The 22,523-nt window shown below is 47.0% G+C and overlaps 1 gene segment (V, D, J or C); it reads right to left on the reverse strand.

Annotated features, from left to right (window-relative positions):
• The window catches only part of LOC115642216, a 47,106-nt gene that overhangs the window by 10,143 nt on the left and 14,440 nt on the right, over positions 1-22,523 (reverse strand). The window contains 1 exon segment of the V gene segment in view: positions 7,616-7,688. Within this exon segment, the coding sequence occupies positions 7,616-7,688 (73 nt within the window).

A 22,523-nucleotide genomic window follows, 5' to 3' on the forward strand; every position in this document is an offset into this window, starting at 1 on the left:
ATTTCACCTCAGTAACCTGTATTTAAATTCTTAAGGGAATAAAAAATCAACTCTGACATTCCACAGTGGAGAAAGAAGGAGGAGGAGATGCAACTAGTGCTTCTGGCTCTACAAGGAGACGAGACTTCACTTCACTTCACTTCACTTCACTTCACTTCACTTCACTTCACTTCACTTCACTTCACTTCACTTCACTTCACTTCAGCCTCTCTTCTCTGGGTTTTGGAACCCATGTCCCTTGTCTAGCAAGTACCACCCAACTGAGGGTGAGTCATTTGTCACCAAGCAGTCCCACCGCTCAGCAGTCTGGGATAGGGTAGGCATGCCTATGCAAATACACTCTCTGAAATTCTTTCCACCAGATGTCAGGGTAGAGCTTATCCTGACTCTGCTTACATTCCAATTTTGTAAGTATAAAGGTAGAAAGGTGGTATAGTCTTTTTATTTGTTTTCCTTTATTTGCAAATGTGTATTTGGCTGGAAGTAGTTTAAATTGTATTTCTATTGGAGGAGGCTGTTTCTCCAATTCCTTAAGCTGACAGATCCTGTAACTTTTTACCATCTAAATTGCAGAGATAGACTTTTTACTTTTTTTTTCTTTTTAGTAAAAGTTCTGCTTTTAAGACCTGTCTGATTTTTTTTTTTTTTTAGAATCTAAAATCTAAAGATTTATTCATAAAAGGAAAAAGATAGAGATGAGAGCTAGAACTGGTTACATGGAATCAATTACATACAGAAATGGCAAAGTTCTTAGTTTAGGCTTGTAGCAGTGATGGAGTAAACTGCAGGTTCAAATCAAGTCTCTGGAGAACATCTCACAAAGTCTAGAATGTTAGTTCCTGGAGAAGGCATAAACCCCTCCCGTTGCTGCTTCACCAACTGTAATGGCCCCTTAACCTCATGGCCATACACAAGTTCAAACGGTGAAAACCCTAAACTGGGATGTGATACAGCCCTGTAGGCAAACAGCAACTGCTGCAACACTAGGTCCAAATTACTGGAGTGTTCATTGACGAATTTACGTATCATGACCCCCAAAGTTCCATTAAACCTTTTGACCAGGCCATTGGTAGGAAAGGGGTTTACTTTTCTTGTGTTAAGATCTAGGGGGTCTGGGTCTTGGGGGTCCCCAGGGAAGGTTTTGGGGGGACCAGAGTGTATCAGGCACTCAAATTCCTGATTGGTGGCAGCTTATCAGATCTAAGCTGGTAGTTAAGCTTAGAGGAATTCATGCTAGTACCCCAACTTCTGGACTCTAAGGTTCAGATTGGGGAAAGATACGATGACATGGGCCGCTGAATCCACGGGACCAGGGACCTCCTGCAGGTAAGCCACCTAAGACAGCCTGCCTGCAGTGCTTGGGGTGGCAAAATACCTAGAGCCTCCCCTATATCTTGGGCAATAGCACAGTAATCCCTCCTCTTCCCCAATACATGGAAGGGGAGAAAATACCTTCCAGAGCTGCTGCAATGAGAACAAGATGTCACCAAAGCCTCGTTGTCCCTGGTGTTGGCAGGAAAAGTTCTCAGGGGGTTGGCTGGGGGCTGTAGATTGTCTCTCCTGGTACAGCTTGGGCAGAGAGAGGGACAGATTTAAACATTAAACTCTGACAGTCATTTGCATATCCCTCTCCTTATAAGAGACACCTGGCATTTCCTAGCGCAAACAGACTGGGGAGGTTGAGAGAGAAGGACTAGGATCACCCTTTTCACAGCAGGGCTCCTAGCACAATCACGTGAGATTCCAAGCTGAATTTATGTAGGTCAAATTCACATCTTCTGTATCCTCTTCCCTAACTTCCAAATCAAGTTCTAACACTAATGATAAATTCAACCCCTAACCTGAACACTTATTGTGATGTTATCTGATTAGAATATGACCATATGGATCGTTGTTGCAACCACTGTTATATATTTGCAGGAAATATTGTACAAAGGGTATCAAGTGAGGTGTCTATAAAAGGTTATGGTTTGCTGATTATAATTATACTGTCTATATGTATGTATCATTTTTGTATATAAAGGTATAAGTATGGGAATATCCACCAGCTTTATGGGGATTGTCTACCCCTTTCTTTGCAGTTCACCCTAATTATGTGACAATAGCTATCCCTTACTAGGACACAGGTCGCAGCCAGATATGCCATGTAAGATATCTGCAGAAATGTTATCATTTGCCAGATATGATAATTTTGTTTATATGTTTCTATCATCTTTGTATTATGAGTTTTAGAGATGTATGTGTGTCTGTATTTCAAACTTGTGCTATGCTTCTGGATAGTACCACAAACAGTTTGGCATCATCACTGCCTAGCCTGCTTGATGGCCCATTAAGGACCATCAGCCACACAACTGACCCACTGAGAGAAGGCAGATACGCCTTGTGACTCAGCAAGGCATGAAGGGACCTGCCCATGGACAGAACTCTTAAGGCCTCCAAGGTATGTGCTGGGCAGCTTCTGTTGTATATTGACCTGGATGTGTGGCTGGTCCTGCCTCACCGAGGTGTACTGAGGATAGCGGCGATAAAAAGTATGAGGTGCTCAGATAGGATGGTGACTGAGGGAGGGTGGACAGATGTGTATCTAAAACAAAAAAATCTGTTACTCTGGGTGTGCTGCAAAGATCACTGACATGAATGGAATGAATGCGGCCTGCCTTGCCTTCATTTGACCTTGGGCCCTTCCCTGATGCAGCAACTGCTGGATATTCCTTCCCATGGGAAAACAGCTGGTTGAGGGACTTGATTAACTTGGGCAAAAAATGTGTAGTATAAGGAAAATATCTCACATTATTTTAGAGCCTGACGCAAAACCCTTCCCAACCCCAGGGAAACCCTCCCGTTGAGAGCAACGTGAGCTGTGTCAGGCCCTGTGTTCATAACCCTGAGGCTGCAAAGTTGTTAGTTGTTTCTTGAAATGTCAATTGTAGATGTCTTTACAAGTGGCAATGGACTGATCACTAGAACGGAGCTAATTAGATGAAGAAGATGCTTCCTTGAGAAGATCAGGAGCTGTGACTGAAGCAGAAAACTCTGGGAGCTAGCAGATTAGTAGAAGAATCCTGGGCAGATTCATTGGTGTGGGTAAAATACCAAATCTGACTGACTATAATGGGGAGGGCCTGTGCCTGAGCCTGTCAAAGACTGACTGTCATTCCCGCATGAGCTGGGCGAGATGAAAACTATTTCCTGTACAGTGGTTTTCTTCCAGACGTTTCCGAGCATTTTACAAAGGACAGAAGCTGCATTATCCCCAATTTTTGCCCGAGGGGAAACTGAGGCACATGGAAATGACATGATTTGCTCAAGATCACCAAAGAAATAAGTGGCAGACCAGGAAATAAATTCCCAGCCATGCTGAGTCTCTGTTTGGTGCTGAGCACTATGGGAAAGCGATCTACAGACACACGCCATGCACTGCGCAGCAACGGGTAGATAAAGGCAGCCAAGCGGGTTTCTAATGGTCGGTGTTAGTACTACTAAGGTCTGAAAAGTTCTTCTAGGAAAATTGGAGAAAGTATATTGAACTCTGTCTAGCAATGCTGGACTAGCAGGCAGAATTATTATTTAGTATATTATACCAGCACCTTAAAATTTGTGGAATTTGGTGGTCAGGATCCCCTCTGTTGTTCTGAAGCTCGAAGCCCAAAAGCTGCCTTGGTGCGGGACTCAGCTCGGTCAGGCAGTGAGTATTATCTCCCAGGTGAGAGGCTGTGCGCTCAGATGCCGGGCTCAGTTTGCTTTAGGGGTGGCAGAACCTTTGCAGAGGCTGGTTTGTAAAATCTGAGCGGTGGGGCTGGAGGGTCCTTAAGGAAGAGAGCAGCTCACTGGATCTGTGAGTGGCACCATGGGATATATAAGGCCGGGGAAGATTTGTCCCATGTTACTGAATCGTAAAGAAATACCTAAGCACCGGCTAATATTTTCTCCCACCGGACGGGTTATTCACAATGTGATGTACTAGTCAGCACAAGGGTGTCACAGTCTGTTCCCTACATCTGCCTGGAATGATCACTGCCAGCCACCATAGCAAGCTCAGCTTTATTTTTCTCCTCGCACTCCGTGCCCTCTAGTTCTTTCCCCACTGGAATAGATTGCCTAGGGAAGTGGTGGAATCTCCATCTCTGGAGATATTTAAGAGTAGGTTAGATAAATGTCTATCAGGGATGGTCTAGACAGTATTTGGTCCTGCCATGAGGGCAGTGGACTGGACTCGATGACCTCTCGAGGTCCCTTCCAGTCCTAGAGTCTATGGCCACATCCAGACTAGGTATTAAAATCGATTTTAGATACGCAACTTCAGCTACGAGAATAACGTAGCTGAAGTCGAATTTCTAAAATCGAGGTACTCACCAGTCTGGACGGCGCTGCATCGATGTTCGCGGCTCTCCGTGTCGATTCCGGAACTCCGTTCGGATTGATGGAGTTCCGGAATCGATGTAAGCGCGCTCGGGGATCGATACACCGCGTCCAGACTAGACGCGATATATCGATCCCTGAGCTATCGATTTTAACCCGCCGATGCCACGGGTTAGTCTGGACAAGGGCTATGGTCCCAGGCTACCATCGATTTCCGGAGCGGTGCACTCTGGGTAGCTCAGTAAAAGAATGGGACCAATAACTTCGATTTCCGTCCACACTAACCCTAAATCGATATAGTAATATCGATTTTAGGGTTACTCCTCTCATTGAGCAGGAGTACAGAAATCGATTTTAAGTGCCTTGTAGTGTGGACGGGTACAGCGTTAAATCGATTTAATGCTGTAGTGTGGACCGGAAGCTCAGTGGCATGTCTGATTTAGGCACATAAGGCAGCAGGTAGGTGCTGAATTCACAGTGTGGATCTAGCCCTGAACACACATGGAAAGCCCCTGGCAGGTGGCTGTCCAGCGCTCCTAGGATCCATCCGGAATTCAAACCTGTCTGCCCAGGCTGCGGTTTTCTGAAGCTCCCGAGGGGTTAGAATAGGCACGAGGTGTCCGGATCTCTAGGGCAGCTTGGAAACCCTCCGCCTGGCTTTACTTTAACAGCTTCACTTTAATCTCGGTTCTCTCAGCCTGGATGGTGGGAGGTGGGGTGCGGAAGGCGGGGAGGGGCGGAGTGAGGGGCACAGAGTGTCCTGGGGAAAGGGGGAGTTGGGGCTGGTCTCTGCTAACAGCGCGGTCAGTCCGTGTCTGTATCTGGGGGGGGGGGGGGGCTGAGGGGCGGAGTGAGGGGCACAGAGTGTCCTGGGGAAAGGGGGAGTTGGGGCTGGTCTCTGCTAACAGCGCGGTCAGTCCGTGTCTGTATCTGGGGGAGGGGTGGGGGGGCTGAGGGGCGGAGTGAGGGGCACAGAGTGTCCTGGGGAAAGGGGGAGTTGGGGCTGGTCTCTGCTAACAGCGCGGTCAGTCCGTGTCTGTATCTGGGGGGTGGGGGGGCTGAGGGGCGGAGTGAGGGGCACAGAGTGTCCTGGGGAAAGGGGGAGTTGGGGCTGGTCTCTGCTAACAGCGCGGTCAGTCCGTGTCTGTATCTGGGGGGGGGGGGGGCTGAGGGGCGGAGTGAGGGGCACAAAGTGTCCTGGGGAAAGGGGGAGTTGGGGCTGGTCTCTGCTAACAGCGCGGTCAGTCCGTGTCTGTATCTGGGGGGGGGGGGGGGGCTGAGGGGCGGAGCGAGGGGCACAGAGTGTCCTGGGGGAAGGGGGAGTTGGGGCTGGTCTCTGCTAACAGCGCGGTCAGTCCGTGTCTGTATCTGTGTGTGTGGGGGGGGTGGGGGGGGGTCACAGGCGGGCAGCTGCGGACCGGAGTTTTCTCGCTCACGGTCTCTGCGCTGCGAGCTGTAGAACTGCAGCGCCCCCCAGCGGAGAGTTTGTGCTTAGCCAGCGAGGGCGGGTTTCTGTCTGAGCTCAGCCCGGCGTCCCGCACTGTGTGTCCCGCACAGCGATCCCGGGCGGGGTCCTCGGGCTTCAGCCCGGTCAGTTGCAGATACAGCAGGTTTTGGGGTTGTCCCTGGAGATGGTGAATCGGCCTTTCACTGAGTCTGCGTAATATTGTTGGCTCTCATCACTGTAAATGAGTGAAACCCACTGCAGCACCTTCCTGGGACCCTGCCCGACCCAGTCCATCCAGTAGCTGCTGAAGGTGAACCCGGAGGCTTTGCAGGAGAGGCGGAGAGAGTCTCCGGGCTTTTTCACATCCTCCTCCGGACTCCACCAGCGCCTGGGACCGGACACCTGGGAACAGAAAGATATTATACATCGATTGATATTCAGAGCAATAATAGACTGTTTCCCTGCCCCGCCAGTGGGTGTGAGGGGAAGAAATACCTTCCAAAGCCACAGCAAGGGACACTACATAGAGCCAGAGCCTCTTTGTTCCAGGTGCTGGAGGGGAAAGTTCTCAGGGAATTGGCTGGTAACTGCACAGGCCCAAGGGCTGTGGATTGTCTCTCTGGGTGAAGCCTAGACAGAGATGGAGACAGTTTTAAACAGGAAACTGTCACCCTGATTAGTATATCCCACTCCTTATAAGACACACAAACTCCTTCCCTGGGTGATCTCATTCCTTGCCCTCAGATTCCGAAAGAAGGGGGAAATTTGTGTCAACGTGTGTAGCATTCCAACACAAATCCCATCAAATCCAAGGGGATTTTTGTTAGTGGCTTGGATCGCATCAGGTACCATGTGTTTGTGTGGAGTCCTGTACAGTGGGAACTTGGTCCTGAAGTGCTCCGGAAAGAGGCTGTCAGAGCTGAAGGAGAGGAAGGAGGGAGTGAAGGATTGTAGCATAAAAGAAAGAAAGGAAGAAAGGAAGCTGCAGTCCTGGTAATGACAGTCAAGTGCTTCTAGGCCACTTATCAATCATCATCATCATCATGATTTTCATCCTCCTCCTCATCATCTTTGGCGCATTCTCAAACTTTACTAGCAAATATTTTATATAATGGTTCTGGATAGTTCCTCATCTCTAACAAGGGGACAGCAGCACTTCCCTCTCTCACAGGGGGGTTGTGAAAGCAACTACAATAAACATTGTGAGGGGCTAATATATTGCCTCAATTTGGGGCATACTAGTACCTACAATAAAATCTCAGAGTCCTGAATCACTGGTATTTAGTTATACTATTATCATGAATAATAATAAATAATTAATAATAATTTATTCTTATTGTTGTGGCTGGGCCTGGGAGTCGTCTTTTGAGCTCTGTTAGCCGAAACCTTAGCCCATCTCTGGGCAAACAGATGTTCCTTCTCCCAAAGATTTGTTTGTCAGATATAATTTAGGTCACATCAGTCCCAGCAGGCCAGGAATGTGGGGGTGCTGGACTCAGTGGGGTGGGATAGGGTGGATGAAGAAGGTACCTCCCCCGGTGTGTAAGTGGCAGGGGGACGGGGCGGGAAAGCACCCCCCAAACATGCCTTCTTATATGAGTGTGAACATCTAAATTAGGTAAATTCCCGGGAACAGGGAAGTGGAGGTGACAGGCAGGGACTGGGAGATTCCCCGGTTTTCTCTCCTTTCTCCTCTGCAGATTTTGGCGTTTGATCCCCTGTTCCCCGCCAGCAGCAACCTGATTCTGAAAGCGACAGGGCAAGTTTTTTTCTGAGCTCAGCCCGGCTTCTCCTCATTGTGTCTCTCACACAGTGATACCGGGCGGTGTCCTCGGGCTTCAGGCCGGTCATTTGCAGATACAGCAGGTTGTTGGGGTTGTCCCTAGAGATGGCGAAGCATCCCTTGCAGGGCTGTGCATAGCTGATCGTAGTTGAAGATGGGTGTATTTCCACTATCCACTCCAGTCCCTTCCCAGGGGCCTGTCTCACCCAGCTCATCCAGTAGATGCTGAGGGTGAACCTGGAGGCTTTGCAGGAGAGGCAGAGAGAGTCTCCAGGCTTTTTCACATCCCCTCTGGACTCTACCAGCTGGACCTGGGATAGGACACCTGCAAACAAAGATACGATGAGATCCCTGCAGACCTGGCTCCCAGTGAGATTGATACAAAACCCAGAGGCTCCTCAGTGTCTTCAGGAAACAGTTGCAGTCAGAAGGAAATGTAGCTGGAGTGGCATGTTCCTGAACTTGAGATTCTGCCTGTATAGGTTGTAAATTGTTGATGATGTACTGGAAAGGTTTTAGCTGGGGGGGCGGGGGGCTGTCGGTTATGGCCAGTGATGTTCTGTTAGTTTCCTTGTTGGGCTTGTCCAATAGTTGATGATTTCTGGGTACCCATCTCACTCTGCAATCTGTTTCCCCAGTTCCGCAGGTGGGTATTATAGTTTTCAGATGTGTATGGATCCACAACCTTGCTTTAGAAAAATCCAGCGTGGAGAGCCTAAAAGGTCTCAGGTGAAACAAAAATGGTTAGGGAGTTTGAACAGCCCTATAACCAAGTGACTGAGCTTGACCAGCCTGTTGGGGAAACAATGTTGTTGGACCAAGAATGTCACCATGTTGACTCTGTGAGTGAATAGTCCTTGTCAGAGGTTCAGAATGAAGACTGGGTAGCTGAATCTGCAGATCAAGACAGCTGTGCAGTTAATCTCTTGAGAATACAGGGGATGGCAGGCAAACTTTCATCTCTAAATACCTTGGATATGTCTTCTAGTCTCTTAGTCAACTTAACATCTGATTCCATGTGGAAACAGAGGTTGGTGATGGAAAGAAGAAAGAACCTTGGGTCTAACATGCTAGTGAGAATGGATAGTATCTCTTTAAGACAGAGTCCAGCCTTGGAACTGATATTAGTTAAGAATCTGAAAACTAGTGAATAAACTAGTGTCTGTGTTGATGCAAATTACCTGACAGACAGCCGGGAGAAAGACTTGCCCATAGCCATTAGCAAAGAGGACACACTCAGCCAGACAGTGGATTCTGTTACAAAAAAGAGCTCAGATTTTGACCCCCCAGAATAGGGAGGAAGGGAAAGACTTAAACCTTTCAAATAAAAGCCACCTGTTAACCCTAAAATGCCAAAACCCCAATGGTATTGACCCAAAGGCATGGCATGACAGAAATAACTGGAAATATCCAATTGTAATGGATTTAATGTTAATATCAATGCTAATGTTAACTCTTGTGACTAATGTGTTGCTGATACCAAGCACTTAAAAAATGTACAATGTGCCTAATCTTTTGGAAAAACCCTGGAACATGATGGGAGTGATACATAGGAGCACAGTTTGTGTTAAAAGACCTTGTGATACTGATATTTCACAGTTAGTGCCTGTAACTAGTCTTGAAACTACTCAGGAGAAAATACATTGTGGACCTAATGTGCTATATGAGAAGGGAAACTGAGGCACACTACCATATTGCTAACATGGCTAAATGCCAAGATTCCAACACTATAGGGAACATTAATATCTACATTGACTTGATATTAATTGGGTTCCAAACATTTGTCAGAACTTGCATAAATAAATTAGCTAATTTCATTATCGTACGGCAAAGTCAGAGGAGACATACAGGAATTATGCTGCAAGAGCAGGTCCAATCCACTATTGATCTAACCAAGTTTTACCTTGAGTTTGTAAAGAAATCCAATCACCTTGTTACTTCCACAATGAGCCTTACAGAGAAACATGCTGTTTTAGTCAAACACGATTTTGATAAGCCATTTCTGTTATGCACTAAGAGCATGTCTACACTGGCAGAATTACAGCACCGGCAGTTACAGCACCGCTCAGAGGGCGCCGAAGGAAAACTGCTGTTGTGTGTTCACACTGACAGCTGCCTGTGCAATAGCATGTTCACACTTGTGGCACTTGCAGCGGTGTTCGGAGCGGTGCATTCTGGGCAGCTATCCTACAGAGCATCTCTTCCTCTTCTGCCACTAAGACTTGTGGGAAGGTGTGAGAGGGTCGCAGAGCATCCTGGGTCCAGCCCCAATGCCCTCTGATACATTGCTTCACATCCCAGCAATCCTTGTGCTTCTGTCTGCAATTAGCAAACAATGGTTTGTGTACTGCATGCCCTGCCTCTTCTGGGCAGCAGGAATGGATCCCGAACTGCTGACCAGTACGCTGCTCACTCTCACTAACACATGCACGTCATGAGTGGCGGTGGAGTTATTCCTTAACCTACAGAGGCAAGAGGAGTGTGACATTGATCTTGCCATGTGTAGTAGCTACAACACTAGATTGCGTGTGGCATTCACGGACATGCTGACCACTGGGGAACGCTGCTTTTGGGCTCGGGGAAAAAAGCACTGAGTGGGGGGATCATATCATCATGCATGTCTGGGATGATGGGCAGTGGCTGCAGAACTTTCAGATGAGGAAAGCCACATTCATGGGACTGTGTAATGAGCTCACCGCAGCCCTGTGGCACAAGGACATGAGAATGAGAGCTGCCTTGTCACTGGAGAAGTGCGTGGAGATAGCACTGTGGAAGCTGGCTACTCCAGACTGCTACCAATCAGTCGCTAACCAGTTTGGAGTGGGAAAGTCAGTCATTGGAGTCGTGTTGATGGAAGTCTGCAGCGCCATTAATCGCATCCTGCTCCAAAAGACTGTGACTCTGGGCAACGTGCATGACATTGTGCCTGGCTTTGCACAAATGGGCTTCCCTAACTATGGAGGGACGATGGATGGCACACACATTCCAATTCTGGCAGCAGACCACCTAGCCACTGAGTACCTTAATCACAAGGGGTATTTCTCTATGGTTCTCCAGGCACATGTGGATCACCATGGGCATTTCATAGACATTAACGCAGGCTAGTCCAGAATGGGGCATGATGCCGCATCTTTCAGAACACTGGCTGTTCAGGAAGCTGCAGGCAGGGAAGTTCTGCCCGGACCAGAAGATCAGCGTAGGGGAAGTTGAAATGCCCATTGTGATCCTGGGAGACCCCGCCTACCCCTTAATGCCGTGGCTTATGAAGTCATACACAAGGCAACTTGACAGCAGCAAGGAGTGGTGTGGTTCAACAACAGGCTGAGCAAGTGCAGAATGAGTGCTGAGTGTGCATTTGGCCTTTTAAAAGCCTACTGGCGATGCCTGTATGGGAAGCTGGACTTTGCCGATGACAATATCGCTATGCTTATAGCCATGTACTGTACGCTCCATAATATTTATGAAGGGAAAGGTGAAAGCTTCACTCAGGGCTGGACCACTGAGGCTCAGCATCCAGAGGCTGAGTTTGAATAGCCAGAGACCAGGGCTATTAGAGTGGCACAGCGCAGGGCCATGAGGATCAGAGATGCCTTGAGGCAGCAGTTTGAAGCTGAATACCACTAATATTTGTTGCTATGCTCGAGAGCGCAGTGCTTGTAAAGCTGGGAGATGACTGGTGCACAGGATGCAAGAAGGGGCCTTAACATAACTATATGTTGCTTTGCAGGACTCTTTTTCCTTTCACTTAATAGAATAAAGCTTGCTTTCAAGCCAACACATTTATTGTATTAAAAGACAACAACAGAAGAGAGAGTCATTGCTGCCCCCTGGTAGTGGATGGGAGAAGCGGACTCTGCAGCCCCCTCTACTTCTCTCACTGACCCCCATTTTTGTGTCATTATTAAAACCAGAAAATGAATATTTTGGATGAGCTATTTATTTATTCATTCATTCATTTAACCCAGGGTATTTTTTCTCCTAGGAAAATGCTCCTTGTACCAGAAAACCCACCATAGATGGAAAATAATTCAACTAACCAGACAAAGAAGCAGAAAACAAAGGAAACAGATTTAAACAGGAAAGTGTCTTCTTCATTTGCATATTTCCCTTCTTATAAGAGACACACACACCTTCTGCCCATGATCAGATTGACTCGCCCTAGGGCTCCGGGTGCAGGAGTCAGACCGTCCCGTCCTGTGTGTCTGTGCAGCGCCGGATACAGGAGGCTTGGATTTTCCTGACACTTTCGGACCCCTGGGAGGAATGACCATCTCCCTGCAGTAACTGTGTTTCCTCACCCAGAAAGTTAGGGCCTACTTATTGCAGAGTGATATGGCAAGGGGAGGGGAGACTCCACCCTGGAGCCCGTCCAATGCAGAGGGGCCATGTAACGTCCAGTCAGTGGGACCCGTGTCTGACGATGCTTCAGGCAGCACTTAAAGGAGATTGTTGTTCACGATGGATATTTATATTCTTGTTCACACTTCTGTTCCCATTCAGACTCCACTTCCCATTCATACGGGGACTCTGTAAAATAAAACGGAGCACAAATCAGTGCCTTTGTGTTGGCTGTTGGGGTTGATTCCTGTCTTTTCTTAAATGTGACCATTTTAAGAGTCAAACACGATGTTAACCCGCTGTCGGTTTTGGTGACGGGCTTTGTCACTCTGGTCTAGTCTCTCACGCAGTGATACCGGGCGGTGTGTTCCGCTCTCCTGCTGCTCCTTTGCAAATACAGAGGGTTACTGGGGTTGTCTCCGGAGACAACGAACCGCTGTTTCACTGAATCAGTGTAATGAGAACAATTTCGTGTGTACTGTGCCCTGGAGACCCACTGCAGATGCTTCCCAGGAGCCTGATGGACCCAGAGCTGAAGTGGAACTCGGAGACTTTCGAAAAGGCAAAGTCAAAGGGCACCTGCAAGTTCCATGTACAAACGAGCCGTGTATGTAGGTACAGAGCCGAAAAAAATTATGTTTTCCAACCCCCAGAGCCCCTCTTCAGTCTCCTCCCCAAGGCTGTGCTGTTTTCTCATTGCTCTCCCTGGTGGGGAATGGAGAAGGGGACTCTGGAGCCCCTCCCCACTAGCCCCCCTTTTATGTTATCATTTAAAGCAGAAAATAAATATTTTGGAGGTTATTTATTCCTTTAATCCAAGATTATTTTGCTCCTATGAAAATGTCCCTTGTGCCAGAAACAGCCAGCTTTTGCTGAAAAAATTATTCAACTAACCAAAAAAACCAACAAAGAAAAACAAAACGTAGAAACTTGGTGGGTCCTAGTGCCAAAAGCTGAGAGATCACTGCCCTTCTGCTTGACTGTATCTCTGACAGTGTGGGAAGAAAGCAGAATCCTAGCATGCTGAACCAAAGAGCGTGCTAAACTGAACCCCATTTAATCAGGTAGAAGATTTATGGCCTGTATTATGCAGGTGGTCAGACTAGAGAATCATACTAATCCTTTCCAGCCTTTAATTCTATGAATCTGTAACTGTCCTGGGGATTGTGTTCATTTTTACTTTGGTATCTGATAAGGGTCACATTCAAATATGACCACAAGAACATAAGAATGGCCATATTGTGTTAGACCAAAGGTCCATCTAGCCCAGTGGTCTGTTGTGACGAATTGGGAATGTTCTTAATGTTGCTCTGAATACTGTGTTGGTGCCTCTGTGTCCCCTATGCAGTTCTTAATATCTAGGTGGTGGAATCAGGGTGTGTGATTGCTGCAGAGCAAAGGGCCAGTGCACCTAAATGCCTGGCACTCTGTCTCCTAGCAACTGATGGCCTGGGCCCCTCCTCTGCAAAGGTACCAGATGAAGGTGTTGGAGACAAAGGGATCAGGTGCCCTCCTGGCCCAGGAAAGGAGCTGAGCAGAGAGGAGGGGTGGGGGGGGGAGTTGTTAGTCTGGAGCTGGCTGGGGTCAATGAGTGAAGTGCAGACGTGGGGGGTCTGGCTCACTGCACCCCAGAATGGACCTGGCTGAGGGGTCTAGTTCGCTGTATCTACAAGCTCTGTTTTAGACCCTGTTCCTGTCATCGAATAAACCTCTGTTTTATTGGCTGGCTGAGAGTCACGTCTGACTGTGAAGTGGGGGTGCAGGACCCGGTGGCTTCCCCAGGACCCCACTGAGGCGGACTCGCTGTGGGAAGCGCACGGAGGGGCAGAGGATGCTGAATGCTCCAAGGAGAGACCCAGGAGGTGAAGCCATGTGAGCTTCTTGCCCTGAACAAGTCTGCTCCAAGGGAGAGGAGGCTCCCCAAAGTCCTGACTGGCTTGGTGGGGAGCAGTTCCAGAACATCACCCTGTGACTTCGTGACACCTGTCTTCTCACAATGGCCAATGCCAGGTGCCCTAGAAGGAATGAACAGAAAAAGTAATCACTGAGTTATCCTCTCTGTCTCCCACTCCCAGCTTCTGGCAAACAGAGGTTAGGGACAGCATCCCTGCCCAGCCTGGCTAATAGCCATTGATGGACCTATCCTCCATGAACTTATCTAGTTCTTTTTTGAACCCTGTTATACTCTTGGCCTTCACAACATCCTGTGACAAAGAGTTTCACAAGTTGACTGTGCATCGTGTGCAGAAATATTTCCCTTTGTTTCTTCGAAACCTGGTATGTATTACTTTCATTTGCTGACCCCTAGTTCTTGTGTTATGAGAAGGAGCAAATAACACTTCCATATTTAAAATAAATAAATAAATAAAAACAATGAGGAATCCTGTGGCACCTTAAAGACTAACAAGTTTATTTGGGCATAATTTTCTATGTACAATTGGCATTATGTTTTCCAATGTGCATTACTTTGCATTTATCAACATTTAATTTTGTCTGCCATTTGGTTGCCCAGTCACCCAGTTCTGAGAGTTCTTTTTGTAGCACTTTGCAGTTTGCCTGGGGCTTCACTGTCTTTAGTAATTTTGTATCATCTGCAAATTTTGCCACCTCACTGTTTCCCGCCTTTTCCAGATCATTTATGAATATATTGAATAGGACTGGTCCCAGTACAGACCCCTGGGGGACACCACTATTTACCCCTCTCCATTCTGAAAACTGACCATTTACTCCTACCCTTTGTTTCCTGTCTTTTAACCAGTTCCACAGGGATCAGTTCTTGGTCTGGTTCTTTTCAATGTCTTCATAAGCCATTTAAATCATGACATAGAGAAACGTATAAAGTTTGCAGATGATACCAAGCTGGGAGGGGTTGCAAGTGCTTTGGAGGTTGGGATGAAAATTCAAAATGATCTGGACAAACTGGAGAAGTGGTCTGAGGTAAATAGGATGAAATTCAATTAGCACAAAGGCAAAATACTCCACTTAGGAAGGAACAATCAGTTGCATACATACAGAATAGGAAATGATCGCACAGGAAGGAGTACTGTGGACAGGGATCTGGGGAGTCATAGTGGACCACAAGCTAAATATGAGTCAACAGTGTAACGCTGTTGCAAAAAAAGCAAACATCATTATGGGATGTATTTGTAGGAGTGTTGTAAGCAAGATACGAGAAGTCATTCTTCCGCTCTACTCCGCACTGATTAGGCCTCAACTGGAGTCTTGTGTCCAGTTCTGGGCATCACATTTCAGGAAAGATGTGGGAAAATTGGAGAAAGTCCAGAGAAGAGCAACATAATTGATTAAAGGTCTAGAAAACATGACCTGTGAGGGAAGATTAAAAGAACTGGGTTTGTTTAGTCTGGAAAAGAGAAGACTTAGAGGGGACATAACAGTTTTCAAGTACCTAAAAGGTTGTTACAAGGAGGAGGCAGAAAATGTATTCTCCTTAACATAAGAATGGCCATACTAGGTCAGACCAAAGGTCCATCCAGCCCAGTATCCTGTCTGCCAACAGTGGCCAATGCCAGGTGTCCCAGCAGGAATGAACCTAACAGGTAATGATCAAGTGATCTTTCTCCTGCCATCCATCTCCACCCTCTGAAAAAAGTAATCATTAAGTTATCTTTCTCTGTCTCCCATTCCCAGCTTCTGACAAACAGAGGTTGGGAATATGATTCCTTACCCATCCTGGCTAATAGCCATTAATGGACTTAACCTCCATGAATTTATCTAATTCTCTTTTAAGCCCTGTTATAGTCCTGACCTTCACAACCTCCTCAGGCAAGGAGTTCTACAAGTTGACTGTGTGCTGTGTGAAGAAGAACTTCCTTTTATTTGTTTTATATCTGCTGCCCATTAATTTCATTTGGTGGCCCCTAGTTCTTTATATTATGGGAACAAGTAAATAACTTTTCCTTACCGACTTTCTCCACACCACTCATGATTTTATAGACCTCTATCGTATCCCCCCTTAGTCTCCTCTTTTCCAAGCTGTAGAGTCCTAGCCTCTTTAATCTTTCCTCATATGGGGCCCTCTCCAAACCCCTAATCATTTTAGTTGCCCTTCTCTGAACCTTTTCTAGTGCCAGTATATCTTTTTTGAGATGAGGAGACCACATCTGTACGCAGAATTTAAGCTATGGGTGTACCATGGATTTATATAAGGGCAATAATATATTCTCTGTCATATTCTCTATTCCTTTTTTAACCTTAACATCCTGTTTGCTTTTTTGACTGCTGTTGTGCACTACGTGGACATCTTCAGAGAACTATCCATGATGACTGCAAGATCTCTTTCCTGATTAGTTGTAGGTAAATTAGCCCCCATCATATTGTATGTATAGTTGTAGTTACTTTTTCCAATGTGCATTACTTTATATTTATCCACATTAAATTTCATTTGCCATTTTGTTGGTTTTGTGAGATCTTTTTAAAGTTCTTCACAGTCTGCTTTGGTCTTAACTATCTTGATCAGTTTAGTATCATCTGCAAACTTTGCCACCTCACTGTTTACCCCTTTCTTCAGATCATTTATGAATAAATTGAATAGGATTGATCTTAGGACTGACCCTTGGTGGACACCACTAGTTACCCCTCTCTATTCTGAAAATTTACCATTTACCATTTATTCCTACCCTTTATTCCCTGTTTTTTAACCAGTTCTCAGTCCATGAAAGGGTCTTCCCTCTTATCCCATGACAACTTAATTTACGTAAGAGCCTTTAAGTGGCCTTGTCAAAGGCTTTCTTGAAATCTAAGTACACTATGTCCACTGGATTCCCCTTGTCCACATGTTTGTTGACCCCTTCAAAGAACTCTAATAGATTAGTTAGACATGATTTCCCTTTACAGAAACCATGTTGACTTTTGCCCAGCAATTTATATTCTTCTATGTGTCTGACAATTTTATTCTTTACTATTGGTTCAACTAATTTGCCCGGTACTGACGTTAGACTTACCGGTCTGTAATTGCCGGGATCACTTCTAGAGCTCTTTTTAGGTTGGATATTAAGAAAAATTTCCTAACTATCAGAGTGGTTAAGCACTGGAATAAATTACTTAGGGTGGCTGTGGAATCTCTATCACTGGACATTTTTAAGAGCAGGTTAGACAAACACCTGTCTGGGATGTTCTAGATGATGCTGGTCCTGCTCTGAGTGCAAGGGACTGGACTTGATGACCTCTCGAGGTCCCTTCCAGTTCTATGATTCTACCAATATCTAAAATCAGCAGCGGATTGAAGGAGAAAAGTTACTTCAGAAAGGGACCAATGAGCCACATGACCCACATTCTCCAGTAAAGAGCATGAGAGTACTGAATAAAGCTGTTATCAATCACAGCCATTGCAGTATCACACAGAGAAAAATCTCTCACCCTTCAGTAAATGGATTGGGAAGAAAATACTTTCCGAAGCTGCAGCAACAAAAACTAAAAGGAACTAAAGTCTCATTTCCCCTGGTGCTGGAGAGGAAAGTTCTCTGATGATTTGTCTGACAACTGCACAAACCCAGGAGCTGCAGATTGTGTTTCCAGGTGCAGCCTGAGCAAAAAGAGGCACAGATTTAAACAGGAAAGTGTCACCCCTATTTCCATATCACCCTCAATATGACCCTTAAAACTTCCTCACTTAATGAGCCCAATGTACCTGCCTGGGGGTTCAGAAAGTGGCCAGAGGAAGCAAGAGAGGAACATTCAGGGCTCAGGGCACTCAGGCTGGGTTCTCTGCTCTGTCACAGGCTTCCTGTGTCACTGGGGAAGTAACCTGTGGCTGGATTTTTCCAAGTACTGAGGCATCAATGTACATTTGCTGAAGCACCATGGTGTCCAACTCCCATAGGTGTACCTCAGTTCTCAGGCTGCGAAATGGGGGAGATTGAACTTTCCTCCCTCTCTGGGGTGCATGGAGGATAGATGAGATAGAAAGTATATGATGGTGACTGGGGAAGAGAGAGATATATGTGTATCTAAGAGAAAAGAATCTATTACTCTGGGTGTGATGCGAGGATCATTTAAATGAATGGAATGAGTTAATCAATTATCTTCATTTGACCTTGGGCCATTCCCCAATGCAGCAATTAATGGATTTTCCTTCCCATGAGAAAACTGATGGTTGGGTGACATGATGAACTTGAGCAAAAACGTCTGGTCTACGAAAAGAGAAGAGACTTTAATCCTTGTAGGGTCTGATGCGAAAGGCCTTTATAACTCAGTGGAAGCCACCCCACTGAGTACAACATCATTTGTGTCACGCCCTGTGTTCATAAACCTGATGCTGGAAACTTTTTGGCCGTTGCTCAAAATATCAATGTAAATGTTTCACCAGTTGCAGTGGAGTTCTCGCTAAACCGGAGCTAATTACAGTGCAGAGGGTGCTCCCCTTATCGGGCCATCAATTGTGTTTGATGCAGAAAACTCTCAGAGCAATCAGATTAGCAGAAGAGCTCTGGGCAGATTCCTGGGTATGGGTAAAATACCAAATCTGACTAATTATAGTGAGACTGTTGGCGGGATTGAGGAATGAAGGGTATTGCCCAATATTAGTGAGCTCATGGACCTTCACCTGTCAAAAATTCAGTGTCATTTCTGCATGATCAGGGCGAGCTAATCCCAGTACAGAGGAGGATAGTAGAACCTAGCTCCTATATAGCCGTAGATTTCAGAGCTCTTTACAAAGCAGATAAACGGCGTTATCATATTTTTTTCACATGGAGAAACTGAGGCACATGGAAATGAATTGACTGTCCAAGATCACCCAGGAAATAAGTGGCAGACCTGGAAGTAATTTTCAGCTACCACTATGGACACCTGCAATGCACAGTGCAGTAAAGGGTAGAAAAGACAGTAGACCAGCTCTGTAAACTGGCTGACTATTTTCCACTCCGTGTTAGGTCTGATTCTGTTGTCAGTTACTCAGTGTAAATCCGGAATAATTCTGTTTAGTTCAGGGGAGTGACCCTGGATTTAGGCCAATGTAACTGAAAGCAGAATTTGGCTAAATCTTTTCAAATCCAGTCTCTTCTCCTTTGACACACTCAGAAATTGTCTGCAGGCTTTTTCAGGTGTGTATTTGCATGTGTGTTTTTGTTTGTGTACCTTAGTGTAAGCGCTTGAAGGTGTGGATGTGCGTGTGTGTGGGTGCTTATATGATTGTATGTCTGTGATTGTGTGTCTATGTAGGTGTAATGATGTGTCTCTGTGTTTGCGTGTGTGTGTTTGGAATAGAAACACAGCTGCTAGGAGCTCTTAGCGGGGCAATGTCTGACGCAAAGAGCAACTCCAGGGTGACTCTTTAAAACTCACTTAGAAATGCCATTTCTCCTCAACTATTTATAATCCAGGGACCGACATTTCTTCCCCGGACCCTTTCTCTCCGTTGCTCCCATGACCTTGTTCTGTGCAGTCTGCGGCGCGCTAGCGACCCCAGGCAGAGAACTTCCTTTGCAGCTGTCGGGAAGGTTTTTGTCTGAGCTCAGACTCGCTTCCCCTCACTGTGTCTCTCGCACAGTAATACACGGCGGTGTCCTCCCCTTTCAGGCTGGTCATGTGCAGGTAGAAGTTGGAGGTGTCCTTGGAGGCTGTGAATCGGCCCTGGATGGAGGAGGCGTAGTACTTGTTTGAGGGACCATAGTAGCTGACCAGCCACTCCAGCCCCTTCCCGGGCTCCTGTCTGATCCAGCCCATCCAGGTGCTGCTCAGAGTGAACCCGCTGGTGGCACATTGCAGCGTGTGGGACTCTCCGGGCTTCTTCAGCGCTGGCCCCGACTGGGTCAGAGCCACCTGGGATCGGGCCCCTGGGGGAGAAGGGAAAAGAGGCAATTTGTAAATAAAATCTAAAATCAGCAGCAGATTGAACGAGCGCATTTAAGTCAAAAAGGGGACAATGAACCACATTTTTCCAATAAAGCCCCCGAGACCACAGAATAAAGGTAGGTTATAAATCACACCCATCGCAGCACCGTCCATATAATAATCCCTTGGATTTTATATGGGTTGACTGGGGAGGAAAATACCTTCCAAAGCCGCAGCAGCGAAAACTAAGAGGAGCCAAAGTCTCATGTTCCCGGGTGCTGGAGGGGAAAGTTCTCAGGGACTGGCTGGTCACTGCACAGACCCAGGGGCTGCGTGGTGCAGTGTGCGCAGAGAGAGGCTCAGATTTAAACAGGACCCCACCACCCTGATTTGCATATCCCGCTCCTTGTGACACATAAAACTTCCGCACTGAAAGAGCCCAATTCACCTGCCTGCAGACCAGAGAGGGGCACAAGGAAGCGAGGAAGGATCACTCATGGGCCGGGGCTCACCTGTGACTCTGCCTGCCCTGGGTACCGTTTACTGCTCTGTCACAGACTTCCTGTGTCTCCCGGGGCAAGTCACTGGGGTCCCGATTGTTCCGGGTATTGAAGCATCGAGGGGGATTTTCCAATGCACCGACACGCCCAACTCCCATAGGTGCGCCTCAAGCTCTCAGGCTGTGAAATGGGGATAACGGGACTTTAGTGCCTCATCCGGGTGCAGTTAAGATAAATGCAATAAAAATACAAAGTGCTCAGACATGGTGAGCGGGAGAGGGGACATATGTGTATCCAAGACAAAAACAAAACAAAAAAAGAACCCTGTTGCTCTGGGTGCGAACCAAAGATCACTGGAGGGACTGGCATGCGCCCATCCATGGTCTTTCCTTGGCCTCGGGCCGTTGTTTCTGTGTGTATATGTTTGCGTGAGGGCTGAACCGTATGCCCGTGTCTGTGCGGGGAGGGGAGCTTGTGTGATTGTATGTGTGTATTTACATGTATCGGTATCTGCATGGGGGAGTGAAGAACTAGGTGTGTATGGGAGTGTTTTCCTTGGAGTTAGAGGAGAAATTGGTCGGGGGTCTGGCTGGTAACTGCACAGAGCCAGCGGGCTGCGCATTGTCTCTCCGGGAACCTCTCCCTTTATTTGCCTGCCCCCCGCCGCGTGGCACATAGAACTGTCTCATGGAGCGAACGCAATTTCCCAGCCTGGGGATTCCAAAAGTGGAGCAGGGAAGCGAGGGAGGATAATTCAGGCAGCTTGGTACTCCTCTGGGACCCTGCATGGCCAGGCTCGGTTCCTGCCCTGTCCCAGACTTTCTGTGTCATTCGGGACAAGGCACCTAGAGCCGAATTTTTCCGGGTATTGAGGCACGAAGCGGGATTTGCTGAAGCACCGAGGCGCCCAGCTCCCCTAGGTGCACCTCAGTTCTCAGGCTGTGAAATGGGATAACGGGCCTTTCCCACCTCACCGGGTGTAGTGGGGACAAATGCAATGGAATGTACAAATCGCTGAGATATGAGGGTCACAGGGGCGGGGGGACGTGTGTGTATCTAAGAAGAAAACAAATCTATTACTCTGGGTGTGATGCAAAGGTCACTGACATGAATGGAATGAATCCTTCCGGTGTCTTCATTAGGTCTCTAGTCATTCTCTGATGCAGCAGTTAATGGACATTCCTTCCCGTGAGACAACTGGGACTTGGGTGACGTCATTAACTTGCCAGAAATGTCTAGTACTAGGAAAGCATCTTACGTTCTGTTACAGCCTGACGCAAAACCCTTCCCAGCCCCACGGAAACCCTCCAGTTTAGTGCAATTTGAGGCTCTGTGTTCATTACCCCGAGGCTGCAAAGTTGTTGGCTCTTGCTCGAAGTGGCAATTGTAAATGTCTTCGCAAGGGGCAAGACAGAGTTAATTATGGTGCAGTGAAAGCTTCCCTCACGGGGAAGCAGAAATCACTCGGAGCGATCAGAGTCGTAGAAGAGCCCTGGGCAGGTTCATAGCTATGGATAAAATACCCAAACTGCCTCATTGGAGGGGATTACTGACGGGATTAAGGAATTAAACCGACATTAGTTAGGTCATTGACCTTAACCCCCCAATGAAACAATGTCTTTGCTGCCTGACTGGGGTCGAACAAATCCAGTGCAGATGATGACGACGGTAAATCCTAGCTCCTGTATCGTGGTTTTCATCCGCAGGCTTCAGGGGCTTTACAGAGGAGATAAACTGCATTTCCACACCCCCCTTTTCTGTGCACATGGGGACACTGGGGAACATGGGGACTCTGGGGAACACGGCAGTGAAGCCACTTGCCCGAGATCTCCTAGGAAATAAGTGACAGGACTGGAAATCAATTCCCAGCTGGGCCGAGCCTCCGTTTGGTGCTTAGCACGATGAGGAAGCGCTCTACGGACACCTGCCACGCACAGCACAGTAAAGGGTAGATGAGGGCAGGAGACCATCGCTGTAAACTGGTTGGATATTCCCCACTCCGTGCAAGGTCAGACTCTGTTCTCTGTTACTCGGTATAAATCTGGGATTTAGTTCAGGGAATTGATTCTTCATTGATTAGTTCAGGGAATTGATTCTTTCAGTGAGAGCAGATTTTGGCTAAGTCTTTTCATTCCAATATTTTCACCTTAAACACACTCAGAACTTGTCTGAGAGGTTTTTCATTGTGTGTGTGTGTGTGTGTGTGTGTGTTTGCTCGCATTATACATATATCTGTGAGTGCTTGAAGGTGTGGGTACTTGTATGTGTGAGTGTTTGTGTGATTGTGTGTGTTGATGTGTATAGG

Source organism: Gopherus evgoodei, unplaced genomic scaffold, assembly GCF_007399415.2.
Source record: "Gopherus evgoodei ecotype Sinaloan lineage unplaced genomic scaffold, rGopEvg1_v1.p scaffold_39_arrow_ctg1, whole genome shotgun sequence".
Lineage (NCBI taxonomy): Eukaryota > Metazoa > Chordata > Testudines > Testudinidae > Gopherus > Gopherus evgoodei.